This window comes from Heterodontus francisci, chromosome 13, assembly GCF_036365525.1.
Source record: "Heterodontus francisci isolate sHetFra1 chromosome 13, sHetFra1.hap1, whole genome shotgun sequence".
In the NCBI taxonomy this organism is placed as follows: Eukaryota; Metazoa; Chordata; class Chondrichthyes; order Heterodontiformes; family Heterodontidae; genus Heterodontus; species Heterodontus francisci.
The window spans coordinates 24844211-24858451 of NC_090383.1; the positions used below are offsets into that span (position 1 = coordinate 24844211).

The window sequence follows — 14241 nt, forward strand, 5'->3', positions numbered from 1 at the left end:
CACATGCAGCTATCCTGGAACTCGGGTCCAAACTCAAAGCTCGCTGAAGCGATGCTGGATCAAGTTGTTGATTTGGCTCTTATTACAACACAGAAACAGCTCTCTCTCGGCGTTCATGCTGAACACGAGCTCCCAGGACTTATCTGTTCCAACTTCCAAAATGTTAGAAATCTCTTTTTTAAAATGCTCGTTGGTTTAAAATTCGGTTTTGTGTCCTGAAATAATTATCAATAAAATTCATTAAATAACCTGTTGCGGGAACCAGAAGTGAGTGGCCATTTCGGTTTCATTTGTTTTCGTTTTTGTGATATGTTGAGCAGTGCCATCTTTGCTACTGGCAGCTGCCAAAACGTCGTAGACAGTAAGTCGCTAAACCCTAAACCCCAGTCGCTGACTGAATTATTCATAGGATATTCTCATGTAACATCAGATAGCAGAAGATACTAAGTTGCATACAAAATTGCGTACAGGGTAAACTATTCTTCAACATGTGTTTACAAATGAAATGACGGGCTGAATTTTAACTTTCAGATCCACTCACAGCGAGGAAGGCCGGCAGTGCATCAGGAACCCAGACCTTTCAGCAGCACATTTTGTCAGCGGCTTTTTAACTCAGCCACTGCATTTTGCATCTGACTTCTGAGTGTCCTGACTAGAGTGAGTGGGTGTGATGACAACCTGCATCAGGCTATTTCATTGATTGATCTTCACTTAAGTAATCTCCATTGCAGGTCTCTCATGAAGGATACAGCAGCCAGAAGGATGGATACAAAATGTGGGAAGGCTGCCCACCTCCCCACCCAATTCCATGGAGGCTATGCTGTGGGTTGTGAGGGCCTGAAGAGAAGTATTATTCTCCACGGACAGGAGGAGGAGGCCAGCCTAACAAACCAAACAAATGTGCTTGGAGTGGCTGACGAAATGAGCAGCAGAAAGTTCAATGACCTCGAGAGCAGGAAGGGTGATTGACATCTCACATTCAGGTGTCAACCCCCACACTCTGAATTCCCCAGTATCCTCTGCACGGCACTCCTCAGACCAACACACCTTGCAGCTTCACTTATTCCTCTCTTTCAAGGCACCTCCTCACATCCCCATATCAAGTAATAGCCACCCTGACTGCTGTGGAAGAGGAGACCATGGAGATCAGCAGGGTACCAGAGTGCATGGCCATTGGCGATGTAGAGACGGGGGCCTCCCAGATACCTGGTAACAGAATTACATATCACACTGCCACATGGCACATAACAATCTCTTGCATTGAATTGCTGTCACCACAGACTGAAATATGAACATCTGCACAATGATGACTTTGAACCCTTTCCTCATGTCAATTCCTAATTCATGTATCTTATCTCTCACGGGTCTTTCAAGAGTGACACAGAAGCTGGAACAGGAGGAAGCCAAGGTGTCTTCAGAGGAGGTCATTTACTCTGAGGAAGGACCTTCATGTGACTGATGTGTATCTTCACCAGCGCAGATACAGACATCTCTGTGGGCCTCCAATGGAGTTAGCTAGATTGTCACTTGGTAAAGTACATATCACAAGTGAACAGGAATAGGTGTTGGAGACAAGGACAACAGTGGAGAGTCCCTGTTGGAGGGCACAGGACACTCTGCCCAGTTGGATGCAGATGCTGATCCTTGGGGTTCATCCACAAAGAGGACAATACTAGAGCAGCAACAGAATATGTGTCAGATTCTGTCAGCATTTCCACAAGCACTGCATGGCCTTGGAGAGAGATTGTAGAGTACTGTGATGTCTCAGGCCTTTGGGCTGATGGTCACCTCCATGGAAAGAGTGGCCACCTGCATGGAGAATCAGATGTGGCAGGAAACAGAGTGCATGCTTTCCCTCACCAATAACCTGATCACTCGGTCTGCACTTTAAATAGGATGAAGGAAAATCTCACCATGGCTGTTCAGCAGCTCAATGAAGTGCAGCAAAGTGCTCTCCCACTCTTGACTAGCAGGAAAGCGCATGTGGGCCATGAGAAGGAAGATGGGGAAGAGGCACAAGGAAGTGAGAACTCTTCTCAAGGCACAACCACTTCTCCTTCCTGCCCCAATGACCGAATCTGCCCCTGTACAGATGCAGGTGGGGCAGTCTTTGGCAGGGACCTCACAGGCCCCGAAACCTAGAGGACATCTGCCAAGGCAAATCTCAGCTGTCAGAGCAGGTGAATGATCAACTTGCCTCTAATTCTGCTGAAGCCAAAGGAGTAGTACCATGTAGAAGTAATAGGAAACAGAAAAGGAACACTTATTAGTTGCATGAGGGGATTATCTTGGATGTTTATAACAATGTGACTATCTTAGCGTGTTTGAAAATGTTAATGAATCATAAGCTTAATTGCAAGTCTTCATTGTCCAGTAATCTCCATTGTTATCTTCCGCATTTCAAATGGCTATCAGCCTTGAAAAGAATGGTATGACCACAGTAGAAAACAAGCAAAGGATGCAAATGAGAAGGAGGGATTATTGGCTGTGGAAATGATTTGTATTTGAGGGTGGGCAGTGGGTGCAGCATCGGATGCCATATGGCTTCACACACTCGCGTTATCTGAACAGTGCCTGTATGAGACTGTCGTGGGCATCCTTCGCACTCTGATCACATCAGACTCCTCCTTATCCTGCTTCTCCACCACCACCTCCTCCTCCACGAATTCAGAGTGGTCATCACCTTTCTACTCCTGCAGCTCTTGTCCCCTTTGCAGCACAACATTATGCAAGACAAAGCAGACCACTACTATTCTGGACACCCTTGCTGGTACACACTGAAGGGCACCCCCAGATCTGTCCAAGCATCTGAATCTCATCTTCAGCAAACCAGTGTCTTGCTCTGTGACCACTCCTGTGTTCATGTGGCTCCAGTTGTACTTTTCCTCTGCATCAGTGATAGAGCTTCTCACAGGTGTCATCAACCACGTCCTTAGGGGGTAGCCCTGCTCGCCAAGGAGGCATCCACTGACTCTGGAGGTGTAAATACCTGTGGGAGATGTGGCAGGTGCATTATGAAGGTATCGATGGAGTGGAATCCCTTTCAATTGACAAATACTGTTGGTTGATCTGAGGGTGCCTTGATTGCCACATGTGTGCAGTCTATGACTCCATGTACCTGTGGGAATGTAGCACTGCAGCAAACGCAAGAGCCCTCTCTTTCTGACTGGACTCGTCAGTAACAAATTGGATGTAAGTGGCGGCCTTAGCAAACATGGCATCAGTCACCTGTGAGATGCACTTATGTGCAACAGATTGTGAAATCCTGCAGATGTCACCAGCAGATCCCTGGAAGGAGCCAGAGGCGAAGAAATTCGGGCTGTAGTGACCTTGATGGCCACAGGCAATGCTTGCTCACCTGGTACATTTGGAAGGAGGCCTTATTCCAGGAGGCTTCCGATGTTGGCAACAACCTGCTGTGAAAGTCTTAGTCTCCTGATGCACTGCTGCTCAGTTATGTCAAGAAAGCTGATCCTCTGTCTATATACCCTGTGTTGGCAGTATCACCTCCTTCGAGCTGGAGCTTTGTGTCCATTCCCTCTGGTCTTGGAGCTGCAAGTAGCTGAAGAGAAGGCAGCTGCTGGTGTTGCTCCTGGTGCTGTTGTGGGTTTTGCTGCTGCTCTTGCTCCTCATTAGAGGTGCAAGCTGCCCCTATGTTGCAATGAAGGCTGACAAACAGGGAAGTGCAGATCATGTGAGTAAAGTCCAAGATAGAAGAAATGACTTCCAAAATCACCTGTAAAGCAGTGAAATTATACTTTCAGAACAAATTCTGTGAGCAAAAACCTTTCACCTACGCAAGGAAGCAGCTGTGCTGTTTCAGTACTCAAAGGCTTTCCAGCATGTCAGTTTCAGAGAGCTATCAATCCCTGCTGTTCTCTCACCTTGTTCACCCTGGCAAGTTTCACACAGCTCGGGAAATCCAAGCACTGGCAGTTAAAGCCCGAATGTTGGGTTAAATTTTGATTTAATTGCCTCTTAACATATTTAAATATCTGGGGCTTCTGGCACGTCTCCAAACATGCGCCGTTTAAAGGCGGGAGTGGGAAGATGATGATGGGTTTCCAACATGCTGGCCTTTTTTGCTGATTTATCCCCCTCTGCCCTGCCCCAGCAACTACTTCCTCCCCCCCGCCGGCCCTTGCATGTTAAAATTCTGTCCCTGGTCTCTGTGGTTCAGCTACTCACTACGTTCACCATCTGAACCACTGGGAAAGTTGATTGCATGTTTCAATATGTAAGATGATCTCAGGATTCAGTTGATATTACAAGTGCTAGAGTGTCACTCTTTAGGTTCATATCATCTGAGCTACTTAATTATCTCCAGCCTTGGAACACAGCCCAAATCAGCAATGTTCATGAATTTTTATAGATGGGGAATGCACTAGAACTGAAGATGGTGCACTGGAGAGAAATGGATTTGGAATTCATACAACACCCAATGGTATAATCTACACAGGGCAATGGAAAAATGATAAGGTAAGGGATGTATTTAAGCAATGCAGTGTCAAAGTTTAAAAAAATAAACAGTAGCAAACATGAATTGGGGAGGTGTGACTACTAGCTACTATATATTGTCATGATGTTTGCTGATGATTACTTAAATATTTTTAAAGAGATTTTTCTGAAATGAATTTCCTTAATGGGGAAGGGGAATCCTTGATGAGTACTTCTTTCTTCCAATGATCCATTTGTCTATTCAAACCAATTGTTCATAAATATAAGAACCATTTGTGAAAATGTCAATCTTTTTCATTTCAACAGAGACCTGCCTTGTTTGATGTCCTTACCACAGAGAATTGGGGGCAAAAGACACATGACATAAAGGAAGGATTTACCATTCTTTAGGCAGCAAGACTGGTGTTATGAATATAGGTTCAAAAAGATATTACCCCAACAATTTGATCAAGATTAAGTGCACCAGCAATCTGTTCTACAAAAATACATTGGCCTTTTATTGTTTTGTGTTGTTTTCCATCCTGTTTGAAACTGTGACCAGTCTTTTTTGTTCTTTATCATTAGAAGAACTAGTCAAATCTGTTGGCTCCAACAAACAAAGGAAACAGCAGAGAGGCTCTACATTCCTGAGAACCTTTCTATGAATCATGACAGCCACTTAAACTTTGGGTTTTGGTATTGTAATAATAAACTTACAATAAGGGCCCACACCTGCAACTATATTGGTAATTGGTTTATAATAGGCCTCACAAAAAACAAATTTATTGTTAAATTATATCTGCCAAATAGAATTACATAGGAAGTGTTTAAAACAGCAGCATCCGACAGTTATTTATGCTTGTTCCAAAAGTTTTAAAAATATATATCAGGCAACCTACCGTGACAATTTACTGGGTAAGTAACTTACAGACTGTGAAGATCCCAAGTTATATCCCTGGTTTTTGATGAATTACCCACTCTTAGTGGGGCCTATGATTGGAGCATTTAAGTTGGCCTCAGTACCCCAGGCTCAGTAAAAATCTGCCAGAGTTCCTGCACCTGATCACATGTTCTTTGAGGTTGGATGAGGCCAGTATTTTATCCCCACCTAGTCAGAATTTCTGACAGGGCCAGTGCACACTGGGACTTCTGCTGAAATGCCCTGACATTGCATAAACTCCATGGAGTTTCAGCGAATGCTGAAGGAGCACCCAGCCACCTGTGAACAACAGAATTAGGCTGGCATGACATCACATGTCCTAAATTTTGTTACTTCCTTCTTCCCACCTGCTCTTGAAAATGTGCACCATGGTTTAAAAGATGCAGTTTGCCAGGTCCTGTTCATCAGTGCAGATGCATTTGGCTGAAGACACAATGAAATTGCTTATGGATACCTTTGGCCACATCTTGGGACTTGTTGCAAGTGCTGAAGTTTTTATTTTTATTGTACTCAGGAAGCCTTCCCATTAATTTTGCAATACCTTTGAAAAGTATTGTATTAAAAAAAAAATTACTGTGCCAGTACTTGAGTGCTGTACCGTAGGCTGCCTCGTTCCATGACATATATGCGGTGTTACGACCGCAGTGGGAGCAACGCACTGTTAATTCAGTCCTGTCGCTCCACAAGTTACAGCATATTTCTTTTAAGCTTTCCAAATCGGAAAATTGAACACTCTCTTGTAGCCCGAATGAAGCGAATCAAATCAGGTATCTTTAGACAACAACAAAGTAACTATTTGTTTAAAAAAACTAAAATCTTAAACAGTACTAAGGTAACCAATGTCTAAAGATCTTATAACTTATTTAAAAATCTAACTCCCGCATTCGCATACGTATACTAAAATGAACAGTAATTTGGTTTTTAATTAGCTGACCATTGAGAAGAAAAAATAAAGTCTTTGCAAGTTATGTTCCTGACAAATGGAGTCTTCCAATGTAGAAAGTCAAAAGTCACTTGAAGTTTTCACAGTGGTCCGATGGGGGGAAAAAAGGTCCTTCAAAAATAGGAATTCAGCAGTTCGGCTGTTGTAGCATTAAACTGTCCCTTCAGTGATGAACACGGCAAAATACCAATAATTTTGTTAAAGAAAAGCTTTTCTTATTTTTTCTTAGGGAATTAATTCAGCTTGAAGCTGTGTAGAATTTTGAGAGAGGAATAACACAGCTTCTTCAGTCCAAATCGCCTTAGAACTCTCTCTGCTTAAAACCGGTCTGTACCAGCTAGTTTAAAGTCAAAACTGCAACATTGATTCACATGACCTCTCTCCTGCTGCTGTTGCTGAGCAATCAGAATGCAACTCGGAGTCTGAGTCTCCGGAACTTTCTGTCTTAAAGGTGCACTTATCTTGTTACAGTCTTAAAGACACACACAATATTTCTGAGCAGAAAAAAACAAGACCTTGACATCTCCATCCTTGACGAAATGGAACGCCATTCCCGAAATGCATTTCATTACAATGCAAAAAATAGAAATTGGAAAAGCGTTAATTTTTTTCCTGCATTTACACACCATTCACTCTACTAATAATTTACAGCATTTTCTTTATACCATTGCCATCTATATAAATTAACATGGGTAAATCAGTGATAAAGCGTCGGCAATAACATTTTTCCCCGAAATATGTGCAACCCTTGGATGATGAGGCTGAATAACAGACTCTGTCTAAAGATTCTAGCATTTCGGTTTTTAAACTTTTCAACAAAGTTAATGGGTTATGGTCAGTGTATATTAGTATTTCTTTGTAGTCCTGGTGGACATATACCTCAGACTGTTTGAGGGCCTGTAAAAATCCCAATGTTTCTTTTTCCGCAGTGGAATGCTTTTTTTTTGATAATTTAGTTTTCTGGAAAAATACCCTACTGGCTTCTCTATGCCCGATTCGTCATCTTGCAATAGGATTGCACCGACCCCCCCCGGGTCGCTAGCATCAATTGCTATTTTGGAGCAGCCAACACTGGTTCATTAGTTAGGATTGCCTTTAGCTTTTCAAAAGTTGCCTGACATTCATCTGATCATATCACGTTGTTTTTCTTTTTTGTAACAAAACCGAGCAGCCACAGTACTAAAATCTTGTTAAAATTTCCAGTAAAAACCGCACATCCCTTAAAAATTTAATTATTTCCCATTTAGATTTAGGGATGAGGAACTCCATTAAGGCTTGTACCTTTGCCATTTTTGGCAATACCTGTCCTTGCCCCACTATGTGTCCGAGGTAAGTTACTCTTGCCTTTCCAAATTTGTTTTTTTCCAGATTTATCACTAGGTCCACGGCTTGTAACTTTTAAAACAGATTTTGTAGCTGGTTTAAGTGCTCTTGCCAAGTGTTACTGTATATTAGTACATCATCGAGATATACTACACAGTTGGGAACACTGGCTACCACATGATCCATTAATCTTTGAAAAGTGGCTGGGACATTTTTTTTAGGCCGAATGGCATCACCCGACTGTCAGGTGTTACAAAAGGTGATATCTCTTTGGCTTGAGGAGTCAAAGGAACTTGCCAGTATCTCTTTTAACAAGTCGATCTTAGTAAGAAACTTAGCGCTGCCTACTCTGTCGATACAGTCTTCGAAACGTGGAATTGGGTAGGAGTCTGCCTTCGTTACTGCATTGAACTTTTCTATAATCTATACAAAATTGGGTTGACCCGTCAGGTTTAGGTACTAAAACCACTGGTGAACTCCAGCTAGGTTCGATCAAATTGTTTTCCAGCATGTACTGGATCTCTGTTTTCACTTGGGCCTATTTGTCCGGACTCAAGCGATAAGAATGTTGTTTTAAAGGAACAGTCCCCACTATATCCACATCATGTATGGCTAAGGTTGTACATCCCGGCTTATTCCTACAAATTCTTTTAAACGCTTGGTTAGATCTTCACATTGTTTTGCCTCCAAGTGCAAAAGCATGTGGTCTAATTTTCCTAGTCATTCTGTATTCGCTGATCTGATAGTTGGAGGTTCAGTCTGCGAATTTTCTGGGCCTGCTTCTGCCTCATCCTCACTATCCTTTTCCTTCTGAACAGTCCCGATTACCTGACATAACCTGTACTGGCTTATCCTCCTCCCTGCGATAATATTGCTTTAGCATATTGATGTGGCACAACCGGTTCTTCTGCCTGCGATCAGGGGTGTCAATCAAGTAACCTAACTTACCCACTCTTTTGATTACTCTATATGGCCACTGAACTGTGCTTTTAATGCTTCTCCCTGTAACGGTAACAACACTAATACTTCATCCCCTAGTTGAAAATTGCAGGCTTTTGCATTCTTGTTTGCCCATTTTTTCATATTGGCTAGGGATGTTTTAAGGTGTTCCTGAGCTACACCGCAAGCTTTCGTGAGCCTTTCCCAGAACACAGATACATAGTCCAGTATCAAAGATTCATTCTTTTTGTTCCAAAAATATGTCTTTTATAAGTTTTAGAGGATCTCTTACATGTCCGTAAACCAATTCGAAAGGACTGAAGCCTGTAGACTCATTCAGTGAGTCTCTGGTGGCAAATGTGGGTGATATGCTGAAGATTTCAACTACTTAATCCCCAAATTGCGCATGACTTCTTGAAATATCTTGGACATGAAATTAGAACCTTGATCCGATTGAACTTCAAATGTTAACCCATATCTCGTAAAGAATTGGATTAACTTTTCTACTATTCTAGCAGTAATTGTCTTCAAAGGAATGGCCTCTGGAAATCGAGTAGCCATATCCATGATAGTAAGTATGTATTGATGTCCCGCTTTTGTTTTTGGCAAGGGTCCTACCCAGTCTACTAATACCCTGCTAAATGGTTCCTCAATCACTGGTATGGGAATTAGTGGTGCCGGTTTTATGGCAGATTGTGGTTTTCCCACCATCTGACATGTTATGGCATATCCTACAAAATTGTCTCACATCCTTTGTAAGACCTGGCCAGTAATATTGTTGGCTTATGCGTGATTTAGTCTTCCGAATTCCCCTATGTCCTGCAAAAGGAATGTCATGTGCTAACCGTAATAATCCCTGGTGATATTTAGATGGTACCACTATCTGTTCAACAACTGTCCAGTCTTCATCTGCAGGTCTATGAGGCAGTCTCCATTTCCTCCTCAAAACCCCGTTTGCCATATAATAGCCTTCCTGAACACCTTTCGCTTCAGCTTCTGTCAGAGCTGTCTGTGCCTTTTGGTATATCTCTGGATCAGCTTGATGTGCTGCAATGATAGACGATCTGTTAAGCATCTCATTTGGATTATCTAAATCCCCAAATAAGGTTTCAGATACTCTATTTGTGGTGCCACTTTTACCTCCGACAATGGATCCTGACTACACAAGCAGGAAATATTCTTGGAACCTGTTCATGTAATTGATCCATTTCCTTAAGTTCACTTGGTTCGTCTGTAATTATCGGAGAAACTGATACTTTTGATCTGGCCAAATCATTTCCTAGGAGTAGATCAATTCCCTCTACTGGCAAACTGTGGACAACTCCTACAGTTATTATCCCAGACATTAAGTCACTCTCTAGGTGTACTTTATATAAAAGTTACGGGTATGTACTCCCCACCAAGTCCATTAACTAAAGCTTTAGCATTCAAGACACTCTCTGGTGGCAACGTTATATCTTTCTCCTGCAAGAGTGTTTAGGTTGCTCCACTATCCCTGAGTACAATGATAGGAGGTTTTCCTGCCTCACTCACTTAGGAGATGGAGTTACTTGCTCCTTTGACAAAAATTCATTATAACCTTCGGGTATTTTATTCTTAACCTGTACACTCATTTTAGTATCTGGTTTTACAGCTGTTGTTAAAGCTGTAGCTTGGTTTGCTTTACACTCAGAGCCCTTTCCTCTGCACTAACTTTGCATACCCTCACAAGTCCTATGGGTTTACCTCCCAATTTCTAGCATTCTCAATGAAGATGAGCCATTTTATGGCAATGATAACACTTAGGCTTGCGAACCTCACTTCTATCCTCAGCACCTTCCTTTCTAACCTGAGGAGATGATCCTGGGGCATTCCCAGCTGTTCCTCCCTGTCCCCAGCTACTCGCCTTCCTTTCACTTTCCCACTTTCTGTACTTCTTGGGTTTGTGGGGGTGACGGACAAAAGGCTTTGGCTTATTCACAAGCTCAAGATCATCAGCAATTTCTGCTGCTCGCCTAGCTTTCAAAACCTTTAGGTTATCTACATGAGTTCTCACTATGAAGAAATTGAGTTTTTAAACTCTCCTAAGAGAATCAACTCTTGAAGGTTCTCAGATGTGGTTTCCATCTTTAATGCCCGTATCCAATGGTCAAAATTAATTTGCTTTACCCTCTCAAATTCTACATTTGTCTGCCCAGCCAATCTCCACAAGTTCTGAAACTTCTGACGATAAGCTTCAGGACTAACTCATACGCAGCGAGAATAGCCTTTTTTTCCATCTCATAATCTGTAGAAGCCTCTTCAGGAAGCATGGCATAAACTTAATTAGCTCTGCCTACCAACCTGCTTTGCATAAGCAGTGTCCAGCTTTCCTTCGGCCATTTCATCTGTTTGGCTATTTTTTCAAAATGTATAAAAATGCCTCTACATTCCTTTCCTCAAATTTAGGAAGAGCTTGAATAAATATAAACAGCTTTTCGCTGGGTCCTGAGCGGAATTCAGATTCTTCCGGATCCGAATTTTCCCTGGATTCAAGACTACCCTTTGTCTTAGTTCTATCTCTTTTAGCCTAAATTCCCTCTCTTTCACTTTTTCTCTCTGATATGCTCTCTCTTTCTCCTTTTCCTCTTTTTCAAGTTCATGTTTTCTTAATTCTTTTTCAGCCTCAGCCTCAAGTTTTCTTATTGCTATTGCTTTTTCTGTTTCCTGTTGAAGCTCCAGTTTCTAACTGAATTTCAAACTGAATCCTAGCCAATTCCAGTGCATTACCCTTTGACTTATTACCTTCTTGTCTCTCTCATCTTCTTCTAATTCCAGATGTTGGACTATTATGTCAATTATCTCTGCTTTTTTTGGCAGCTGATTTCAATTCTAACCCCAATTTTGCTGCCAATTCTTTTAGTTTATTCTTAGTAAAAGTTATCAAACCACTGAGGGAAACATTCTGCTTTCCCAAAAACTCTGCTGCAAATGCTGATGCCATTACAGTGGTATAGACTGTACATTACTACAGAAGAAACTTGGTTCCTTTTCATTTTTTTGTAATTGGCGTTCGACTTCGATCCCAACGATCGAGTTTCCAATCAATATGATCCTAGAACCGAGAGCAATTAATATGATGCCAAATGCAAGACCCCAATTTGTATGTTATCCCAGAGACGAGCAAATAATATGATTCCAAACACGAGCCACCTAATTAAGATATGATCTTGGACATCACGGGATGAGCCGCCCAATTAAAAATATGATTCTGATCCCGGACAAAGCGCCCAATTAAAAATATTTTCTGACCGCGGTGGGAGCAACGCACTGTTAATTCAGTCCCGTCGCTCCACAGGTCGCAGCATATTTCTTTAAGTTTTCCAAATCGGAAAAGCAGCCAAATTGAACACTCTAGTATCCCCCGAATGAAGCAAATCAAACCAGGTTTCTTTAGACAACAACAAATTAACTATTTATTTAAAAAAACTAAAATTTTAAACACTACTAAGATGAACCAATGTCTAAAGACCTTATAACTACTTATTTAAAAATCTAACTCCCGCATTCGCATACATATACTAAAATTAACAGTAATTCAGTTTTTAATTAGCTGACCACTGAGAAGAGAAAATAACTTGCAAAGACTTTTTTTTAATGTTCCTGACAAATGGAGTCTTCCAATGTAGAAACAGTCAAAGGGCGCTTGAAGTCTTCACAGTTGTCCTATGGAAAAAAAGGTCCTTCAAAGATAGGAATTCAGCAGTTCAGCTGTTGTAGCATTAAACTGCCCCTTCAGTGATGAACACGGCAAAATACCAATAATTTCATTAAGAAAGAAAAGCTTTCCGTATTTTTCTTAGGGAGTTAATTTGGCTTGAAGCTCTGTAGAATTTTGAGAGGAATAACACAGTTTCTTCAGTTCAAATTGCCTCAGAACTCTCTCTGCTTAAAACCGGTCTGTGCCAGCTAGTTTAAAGTCAAAACTGCAACATTGAATCATGTGACCTCTCCTGCTGCTGTTGCTAAGCAACCAGAATGCAACTGGCAGTCTTGAGTCTCTGGAACCTTCTTTCTTAAAGGTGCACTGGTCTTTTTACAGTCTTAAAGGCACATACAGTATTTCCAAGGAGAAAAAAAACAAGACCTTGACAGCAGGAAGAAGAAGAGGAGCCAAGAGACTGTAAGGGAAGCTAGATTAACCAACTGGCACCAAAGGAGTGATGGACCATTCCAGCACCACCCCATCCAGCAGGCTATATAATATATATAACACCCAGGCACACTTTCCAAAATCTTACCCAGGCACTCTTTCAGGAGGCTGCATTTCAGCCACAAAGCTTTGGAGGTTTCTGCAGCCAATCTGCAACCATGGGCCGCAGTACAGATGGTTCTTACAGCACAGAGAAAATGATTATTGCTGTCAACATTTATGCAATGAATTCATTCTGGACAGCCACAGAGAACCGTTTTTTAATTCTTTCTTGGGATGTGGGCATTGCTGGCAAGGCCAGCATTTGTTGCCCATTCCTAATTGCCTTTGAACTGAGTGGTTTGCCAGGCCATTTCAGAGGGCACTTACACGGCAATGTGGAAAATTGCCCAGGTATGTCCTGTACACAAAAAGCAGGACAAGTCCAACCCAGCCAATTATCGTCCCATCAGTGTGCTCTCAATTATCAGTAAATTGATGGAAGGTGTCATCAACAGTGCTATCAAGTGGCACTTGCTTAGCAATAACCTGCTCAGTGACACTGAGTTTGGGTTCTGCCAGGGCCACTCACTCCTGACCTCACTACAGCCTTGGTTCAAACATGGACAAAAGAGCTGAACTCAAGAGATGAGGTGAGAGTTACTGCCCTTGACATCAAGGCAGCATTTGACCGAGTATGGCATCAAGGAGCCCTAGCAAAACTGAAGTTAATAGGAATCGGGGAAAACTCTCTGCTGGTTGGAGTCATACCTAGCACAAGGAAGATGGTTGTGATTGTTGGAAGTCAATCATCTCAGCTCCAGGACATCACTGCAGGGTAGTTTGAGGCCCAACCATCTTCAGCTGCTTCATCAATGACCTTCCTTCAATCGGAAGGTCAGAAGTGGGGATATTCGCTGATGATTGTGCAATGTTCAGTACCATTCGTGACTCCTCATACTGAAGCAGTCCATGTAGAAATGTAGTAAGACCTGGACAATATCTAGGCTTGGGCTGATAGTGGCAAATAACATTCGTGCCACACCATCTCCCCTTGACATTCAATGGCATTACGATCGCTGAATCTCCCACTATCAACATACTTGGGGTTACCATTGACCAGGAACTGAACTGGAGTAGCCATATAAATACTGTGGCTACAAGAGCAGGTCAGAGGCTAGGAATCCTGCGGCGAGTAACGCGCCTCCTAACTCCCCAAAGCGTGTGCACCATCTACAAGGCACAAGTCAGGAGTGTGATGGGATATTCTCCACTTACCTGGTTGGGTGCAGCTCCAACAACACTCAAGAAGCTCGACACCATCCAGAACAAAGCAGCCCACTTGATTAGCACCCCATCTACAAACATTCACTCCCTCCACCACCGATGCACATTGGCAGCAATGTGTACCATCTACAAGATGCACTGCAGCAACGCACCAAGGCTCCTTAGACAGTACCTTCCAAACCCATGACCTCTACCAACTAGAAGGACAAGAGCAGCAAATGC

At 42.4% G+C, this 14241-nt stretch overlaps 1 protein-coding gene across 2 annotated transcripts in view; it reads left to right on the plus strand.

Moving 5' to 3' along the window:
* morn2 (MORN repeat containing 2) overlaps positions 1 to 14241 on the plus strand; it is a 62234-nt gene that overhangs the window by 32823 nt on the left and 15170 nt on the right. For both annotated transcript variants that reach the window (XM_068045763.1, XM_068045765.1), the window contains exon 4: positions 4373 to 4479. In XM_068045763.1, coding sequence (XP_067901864.1) covers positions 4373 to 4479 — 107 coding nt within the window. The remainder of the gene's footprint in view (positions 1 to 4372; positions 4480 to 14241) is intronic.